Below are 8,862 nucleotides of genomic sequence, written 5' to 3' on the forward strand. Positions count from 1 at the left end.
ATTCATATACACATTTTAACATTGTTCAGAAAAGATTTGAGCTTTAAAACTTTTTCAAATTTTATTGAATTCTTAATTTATTTAGTTACTTTTAATTTGCACACCAATAAATAATTCAGTTAAAAATGATGAATTTAATAGAAAATTAAGTTTAAGTTATATTTATCTAAATGAAATAACATATACTTTTTCAGTATTTAAAAATAATAAGGTATATAAAGAAAGTACCTCTATTGGAATTGCATTTTTTAATCATTGCATTAATTGGAGCAAAATCGCACCTTGAATAAATTTAAAAAAAAACACTAAAATTCCTTTGGATAAGGATAGTTTAAATACCAGGAGAAAAACCAGTAAGATGCAGTCTACAGCTGCACAGCTCAGCTATGAAGATACGGTCGCCTTCTTCTGTGTACCTGATCGAGAATTAGCCGGTGGAGAGCACCTTATCGGCTTTCAACTCCTCGGTTCACCGCTTTTTGATTAAAATAGAGAAAAATGTCATCAATGGCGGGATTCTCTTTCCTCTCGCCACTCCCTGTCGTGACAGCACCTTCTCGGTCGTGCTTTTCATTTGCGAAATCTGTAAGAAGAAATGTTTGTGAAGTTCTTTTCACTAAGCTAGCTTTAGATCTCTGTCCACCCGATGGAATAGCTGTCTGGTGGTTTTTCACTACTCGCTTTCTACTGCTATTGGTTTGATGGATTGCATTTTTTGTTCTGGCATGCTTTCCTCTATGCACACAATGGAATTCACAGTGGCGTTGATTTTTGTTTGTTTAATTATCTGAAACCAGGGCAGAATCAAGTGTCATTACACAATGGAGGAGTTAGAAGTAACTGACAGAGTGCAGGGTAAGCAGCTTAATCGGCGGGACATTCTTAGCTGCTTCACCACTGTGGTTGGCTTGGTATATAATGCTCGAACTGTCTTGTAGCTCTGTAAGGTTTAGAGTTTTCCGTGTACTATCTAAGTTCTCCTTTGATTGAGGTTTTAAAATTTGCTAGAATTTGATATCTCCGCCATTTTATCATGGAGTACGTCTGTTTGCATGAAAGAGTTCAGATAGGAATTCTAGTTCTCTTCTTGTAATTAAGAAAAGCTCTTGAGATCGCAGATTATGATAAGAAAAGTCTCCTAGAGTGATGCAATTGTTTTTCTTTTTCCTTTTTTTTTAATAGCATAGTGTTGTACCTTATGCAAAAATCGCATCGAACACTTATTTGGGTATGCTGGTTAAACTGGTTACTAATGACATTTTAACGTTTGATTCATAATTTCATGCAAGAGACATCTCCTGATACGTTTCATAGAATTTAAAGCATAATTGGCATCAGTTGTCTGGTAAGATGGATGAACCTGTTTGAATTTTGTTCAATTGATTAATTTTCTGCTTAACCCATCTGTGTGCTTACTTTATTTGTAGTATTTTGTATATGAAATGTAAGGTGGTTAACTGTTTTCTTAGAAACTGGTCCTTGGTTGAAAAGTTTGTCTCTATTACTACTGATATTTATCAAACCAAGGCTTTTATTTATCGGCACTGTATTTCCTGAGCCTGTTCACAATATTTTCTGTGATAAAGAATGATTTATAATCCTATGTTGAGTTTCTGCCATTTTTACTCAATAGGAAATGGTAGCAGGCTCAGGATCACTAACCCAAACTGCCATTGCTGCTGATCTCATCCAACGAAGACAGCGCTCTGAATTCCAGGGCAAGTTTTATGTCATAGTTCTCTTTCTGTCAATACACATGATATCTAAAGTTGTTAGCTGCATCTTACGTATTTAGATTTACCATTGCAGGACACATCAAAGAAACCCTTTCCAATGCAATAAAGGTAGCTCTATAACTTTTTTTGTAGGTGCACTGGTTTGGAATTTCAGTTTATAACCTTTTCTACTGAAGGAACACCTTGAGCTTTTACCATCCATACTGAAACTAGCACTCAATGATGCTGTAACTTATGACAAGGTAAAAAATTGGATTTGTAGACTTTTTAACTTTGTCATGCACTCCTGCTTGTCACTTTAACTGTTCAGAATGCTTGTTTAGGCTACGAAATCAGGTGGGCCAAATGGTTCTATTCGATTTAGGTTGAGATCTTAACTCTCAAAACTTTGAGATTCTAACTTAATGTATTGTTTCTAATAATGAGGTTTCTGTTTCTTTTTCTTTCACACCATAGCCAGGAGATTAGTAGACCAGAGAATACTGGACTTTCGCCCGCTTTAGATCTTTTGGTGAAGGCAAAAGAAGAAATTGATTCCTACTCAAAAGGAGGCCCCATTTCATATTCTGATCTCATCCAATTTGCAGGTACCATAACACTTCTAACAAAAAAAAAAAAAAAAATCATCATCATAATCATTAGCCTCATCAATCACAAGATGTAGTTAAAAAGTTTCAAAGTGGCCTATTGATTATGAATAAGCTTTATTAGTACAACAATTGATAAAACATTCTGAAAGGACATCTCATTAGGTATTTTGTATGGAATCATTGGAATCCTTAATGTACTTTGCAACCCATTAGTGGGACTATTATCCTATGTAGATATTTTCAGTTCAGTCCAATATTTATTTATCTTTGATTATGGAATTTGACCTGATCATATATGTGAAAAATTTTAATGCTGCAATCACACAAAGTAAGTTCGAATGGGTGAACAATGTTTTCAGCGCTTGTCATCTGGAATTAGAAACCTAAAGTTACGACGTAGAACATAACTTTATTTAATAGGGAAAGGGGAAAGAAAAATACACTGCTTCCATCCATTGATGTTATAAATTATAATGCTACTAGAAATCATAATGTAACCCAATCATAAGGAAGCTTGCATGGATGATCAATTGGTACAGAGCCAACCATGTAGTCTTAAAATTTAGCAAGCTGTTTTGTTTATATTCATTTTACAGAATTAAATTGAGATCACCGCTTGGTGTGGCTGTTCTTGGACATCATTCCCACAAATAGAGCCTAGTGATATGTGAGGTCACCTCAGAATGAATGTGGATGTCAACAACATTTATAATCTCAAATTTATTTTTTGCTTTACTCAAATCCAATAGAAACCTCTAAAATTTTTTTACATTTAGGAGACTGCTTTGGTAATCTAACACTTGAAAACATAATAGGTCTTTTTTCTACTTGAAAGGTTTGAACCAACAAAGTCGTTCTAAAGCTTATGCAAGGGTTCTTTATGTTTCATGCTTTTTGGATAAGTTTGACATTTGCTGGCAGCCGTACACTCCATTATATTATCTTTTAATATGTGCAACTTAGAAGATGACCTAAAATAAACATTATCCCATGATTATTAATGTTTATGAAATTGACCCCTAAAGATGTTTGGAAATTGTATTTCATGTTAAGCTATGCTTGTTCATCAATTACATAGCCTGCAAAATTCTTTCTAGTTGATGCACTAACGTAGCTTGTATTTTGATTATGTCACTTCCTTCATTTTTTTAAGCGGCATTTGTACTTCAAATGCATCTCAGTTGCCTTTCCTTTAGTGTAGCCCAAGCTGCTATTAAGAACACCTTTCTGGCTTCTGCAATTCGCAAGTGTGGCGGAAATGAACAGAAGGGGCGTTTGCTATACACTGCATATGGTTCCAATGGCCAGGTTTTCTTTTATTATTGAGTCATTTTGCAACTCAAGCTTAATATCTACGATAAAAACCTTATGATTTGCCTGTCTTCAGAGCCTATGCTTTTACATTCTCATCCATACTGATGTTAACTTTCACGAATATATGCTTCAAGGAACACAACTAGATCTGTTGGACAATGATTTTTTTATTTATGCAAATCAAACTAATTATGTGATTTAATGAGCAAATATCTTGAACAAAATCTACCTATTCATAAAGACATTTCTTTTTTTCTTAGATTGCACATTTGTTTCCAACTAGTTATCCAATGTTGTTGTGCAAACACTTTTATTCTGATATTTATCCATGGTCTTCTGGTTGGATCCTTGGAATTAGAATTCTTTAAGCTGAAAGGTTAACATCATAATTGTATTTATTTATAAAATATCCATCACAAAGTACACAATTATTTCATTTACTTCAATGTTCTCATCATGGCCTATTTAAAATATTTAGTTGATACTCTTATTGTCACACCTTGAGTTCGAAAGGAGGTACATAATTGACAAAGTAAGGTGAGATGAAATAAATTTTTTTCCATAAAAGAGAGTCTCACTGATATAATTAATTAAAAGAATTGACTGAAACAAAATTGAAAGGACAATAATAACTATCGAACCCGAAAGAGGAAATACAACTACTAAAATGAATACTAAAAAAATTTAAAAAAAAGTTTAGAATTTGATTGTCTGCTTTTGCGAAATGTTCTTACAAGTGTTTTAGTAGAACCTGCTAAACAAAATATCAACAAGTGAGTTTGAAAAATCAACCTTTGTAAATAATCACTGTTTATCAAGCATAAACAAAAAGGAATTGAAACATACAATATGAATAATAAAAAATGGATAATATATAGATATATGTGTGTGCGTGTGTGTGTGTGCGCGTGTGTGTGTGTGTGTTTGTATGTATAGCCTAGAAATAGGCCTTCGCCGAGCTCAAGGAAAGTCGTTACCAAGGGCCGACCATTGAAGGCCGACCACCAAGGGTCGACCAACGAAGGTTGTGTTGAGGAAGGTGGAGACCTGCTCCACTGTATTTTTGGTAGTAATTAAAATTGTTAATTACCTTCCTAATTAAGCTTCCTGCTTCTTCTGCTAAATCCTGCCTTCAGTTGTAATTTCGCAAAATTGTTGCTTCCTTAATGGGCCAAGAGAAGGGAGAATAAAAAGGGCTTGGCTGGAAGGAATCGGGACGTTGCTGGTTCTCTTGTTGTGGGTGGGGTTATTCCTTTCGGTGTTATTGTTCACGGAAGAGAAGCAAGAAATAGCAAGACTTCATCCCACCTTTGCCGACTTCTTCGGCACTTTGGCTCACGGCAAGGAAGGAATCGTTGGGATATGCTGCACCATTGTATTTGTTTAGGGTTTAGGGGATAAAAAATCACAGCTTGCTTTTCCTTTGATTTCTTCTTCTTCTCGTGTAGCTCTCCGTTAGAGAAGAGATAGAGATTTCTTGTAATAGTCGAGGCGATCGACGGGTGTAATCTTTGAAGTAATAAAATCCTCTGCAACTCCTTGGACGTAGACAATTTGCTGAACAACGTAAATTTGTGTGCCTGTTTTATGTTTTGTGAATTTCTCGTTCTAATATTTTGCTTTACTGCCGTCTTTTTTTCACAGCAATTGATATTAGAGCAAATGTTCAGGTCTGAGGAAAGCGATGGCTAGAGATAAAGTAAAGATATGAGGGATCAAAAAGTTTGATGACACAAATTTTGATTACTGGAGGCAGATAGATGATTATCTTAATAGAAAAAAAATTTGGTCTTCCGTTATTGGGAAAACGACCAGAAAAGATGGATGATGCTGATTGGAATCTGTTGGATCGACAGGTTCTAGGGGTTGTTCGATTAACCCTATCGAGATCTATTTCTCACAACATCATAAAGGAAAGTACTACTGCAGATCTCATGATGACTTTATTAGGAATGTATAAAAAATCATCGGCAACTAACAAGGTGCATCTGATAAAAATTTCTTCAATTTGAAGATGACGGGAGATGTATCCGTTGCTTAGCATCTGAATGATTTCAATATCATTACAAATCAATTGTCTTCTGTTGAAATTGATTCTGACAATGTGATACGTCCACTAATATTATTAGCTTCATTAACAAATAGCTGAGAAGCTATGAGGATTGTAGTTAACAATTTTGCAGATAAATCTAAACTGAAACATGATAATATTTGTGATTTAATCTTAGATGAGAATGTGAGCAAGAAAGATTCTGGCGAGATCTCAGGTTCGAGTTCAGCACTGAATGTTGATTCCAGAGGGGGATCACATGACATAAAATCAAACAAAGGAAGATCAAAATCAAAGTCTGGCCAGTAAACAATCTGCTGGAATTGTGACAAAATCAGTCACATAAAAAAAAAATTATAAAAATCTGAAGAAGACGGGGAATGATAGCGCTAATGTCGTAACTGAAGAAGTGCAAGGTGCACTATGCTGATAGTTCACAGTTCTGTTGATGACTGGATATTGGATTCAGAGACTTCTTTCCATACATCTTTCCACAGGGAGTTAATACAAAACTATGTTACAGTTGACTTTATGAAGGTATATCTGACTGATGGAGAAGCTTCAGACATGATGAAAATGAGAGACATTGATATTGCACTCCTTAAAAAGAGCAAATGAACTTTGTAAAAAGTTGAGGACATTCCCGAGTTGAAGAAAAATCTCATTTATGTTGGGCAGCTCGATGAGGGTGGTTATTCAGTAATGTTCTCATATAGCACCTAAAAGGTTACCAAAGGAGCATTAGTACTAACTCGAAGTAAAAAAACTGACACTATATATGACTAGATGCTTACTTAATATTCTTGTTACTACAGTTGCAGAGTGACGACAGATTTGTGACATTGCAGACTTGATCACATGAGTCAGAATGATATGAAAGAACTTTAGTCCAGAGGAAAACTATCAGAGCTGAAGTCAGTTGATCTCAACATATGTGAGAGTTGCATCATAGAGAAATAGAAGAATGACAGTTTCTTGAAAAGTGGCAGAGCACCCAAAGCAGGAAAACTAGATCTTGTACACAAGAATGTGTGAGAACCTTCTCCAGTGACATCTCTTGAAGGCTCTCGTTACTATGTCACATTCATTGATGATCACAACAGAAAGGTGTGAGTTTATTTCTTGAAGCATAAATCTAATGTATTATGTGCTCAAGACCATGGTTGAGACATAAACAGACTTAAAATTGAAATGTCTGGGGTTTGATAATGGTGGTGAGTACATTGATGGTGGGCTCAATGAGTATTGCGCAGCTCAGGGCATCAGAATGAAATAAAATTATTCCAGGGACACCACAACATAATGGAGTTGCAGAACGCATGAACAAAACCATTAATGAGCTAGAAGCATGAGATTGCACGTTGAACTACCACTTACTTTATGGGCAGAAGTGGTCAGCATTGCCGTTTATTTGATCAACAGGGGGTCATCTGTTCCGCTAGATTGTGAATTGCTTGAGGAGGTCTAGTGTGGGAAATAGTCAAATTTTCTTACTTTAAAACCTTTGGCTGTCTCTCTTATGTTCTTATTAATCCTAAGGCTCGTAGCAAACTCGAGGCTAAGTCAAAGAAATGTTATTTCATTGGTTGTGGAGACGAGACATTTGATTATCGTTTTTTGGATGATCAGGATCGAAAAATCATAAGAAGCTGGAATGTAATTTTCAATGAGAAGATCATGTACAAGGATAAGCCCAGCACAGTTTTTGAAGTGACTCCCCAGGAATCCGAGATGGTAAGGTTTGATGATTTACCAGAGGTCATAGTGCAGGGCAGTGATGGAAGTGATGAGCAGAGTGGGTCTGGGGCACCTATTCCTATTGTTCCACAGACAGTTTCAGAGTCATCCACCCCTACAACTACAGTTTGCATGTCAATCATGAATAGACTTCTACTCAGCGTTACTCACCAACTTTGAACTACATTCTGTTGACAGATAGTGGAAAACCACAGATTTATGAAGACACATTGCAAGATGAAAATTCGAGCAAGCGAGAGCTGGTTAGGAAAAAGAAGAAACTGGAGTTGTGCTCGACTTCAGTTGGTCTTCTAGCTTGAAGACATGGGCTTTGAGTTGCAGAGATGGAGGATATCACTTTTGAAGAAAAGAACGACGCAAACAGTGGGCGATGCAGTCTGTGTCCCAGTCTCCAAGTGAGAGAATTGTTAAGGAAGGTGAAGACCTGGTCCACTGTATTTTTGGTAGTAATTAAATTTTTAATTACGCTGTTAATTACCTTCGTAACTAAGCTTCCCGCTTCTTGTGCTAAATCCTGCCTCCGATTGTAATTTTGCGAAATTGTTGCTTCCTTAATGGGCCGAGAGAAGGAAGAATAAGAAGGGCTCGACTGGAAGGAATCGAGATGTTGTTGGTTCTCCTGCTTTGGGTGGGGTTATTCCTTTCGGTGCTTTTGTTCACGGAAGAGAAGCTAGGAATAGTAAGACTTCATCCCACCCTGGCTACTTCTTCGGCACTTTGGCTCGTGGCAAGGAAGGAATTGCTGGGATATGTTGCTCCATTGTATTTTTCGTTTGTTGTGAAGCTTACGAGATAAAGGAGAACCGCAACTTGCTTTTCCTTTGAATTCTTTTTCTTCTCGTGTAGCTTTTCATTCGAGAGAAGGAGAGAGAAGGTGAGGAGAGAGACAGGGGAAGAGAGATGAGATTTCTTGTAATGGTCGAGGCGATCAACAGGTGTAATTCTGGAAGTAATAAAATTCTCTGCAACTCCGTAGACATACGTAATTTGTCGAAACACGTAAATCTGTGTGTCTGTTTTTATGTTTTATGATTTTCTCGTTCTAATTTTTCGCTTTATTGTCGTCGTTTTTTCACAGCAAGCCGACCCTAAGAGGCCAATGAACTGATGCTGATAGCAACGAGAATGTTCCAGGGAGACAGATCTAGCCAGGGAAAGGACCACAATACCTTTCATAACTCCCCTTGAAGTAGTGACATAAATGTAATATTACTTTCTCCTCTTTATCTCTCTATAAATAGAAGATCACTTTATGTAAAAATGGGTCCATAGGCTCTCTCTTTCAACTCCCATGTAAATGAGAACTCTTCCCTTCTTCCCACTTGTAACTTTCAGGTTGTGTGGAATAAAATGAGCCAAAGAGCCTGAGAACACCCATCTTGCCTCCCCCCCCCCCCCCCCCCCCACGGCACAA

General features: G+C 36.6%; 1 protein-coding gene across 2 annotated transcripts in view; it reads left to right on the forward strand.

Moving 5' to 3' along the window:
• The first annotated feature begins 374 nt into the window (after positions 1 to 374).
• The window catches only part of LOC110027172 (thylakoid lumenal 29 kDa protein, chloroplastic), a 31,908-nt gene continuing 23,420 nt past the window's right edge, over positions 375 to 8,862 (forward strand). For both annotated transcript variants that reach the window (XM_020728486.1, XM_020728487.1), the window contains exons 1-8: positions 375 to 585; positions 798 to 911; positions 1,634 to 1,718; positions 1,810 to 1,844; positions 1,913 to 1,978; positions 2,060 to 2,100; positions 2,193 to 2,323; positions 3,528 to 3,634. In XM_020728486.1, the coding sequence (XP_020584145.1) occupies positions 499 to 585; positions 798 to 911; positions 1,634 to 1,718; positions 1,810 to 1,844; positions 1,913 to 1,978; positions 2,060 to 2,100; positions 2,193 to 2,323; positions 3,528 to 3,634 (666 nt within the window). In that variant the 5' untranslated portion in view covers positions 375 to 498. The remainder of the gene's footprint in view (positions 586 to 797; positions 912 to 1,633; positions 1,719 to 1,809; positions 1,845 to 1,912; positions 1,979 to 2,059; positions 2,101 to 2,192; positions 2,324 to 3,527; positions 3,635 to 8,862) is intronic.

The sequence above is a fragment of the Phalaenopsis equestris genome, unplaced genomic scaffold (assembly GCF_001263595.1).
Source record: "Phalaenopsis equestris unplaced genomic scaffold, ASM126359v1 Scaffold000417, whole genome shotgun sequence".
Taxonomy (NCBI): domain Eukaryota; kingdom Viridiplantae; phylum Streptophyta; class Magnoliopsida; order Asparagales; family Orchidaceae; genus Phalaenopsis; species Phalaenopsis equestris.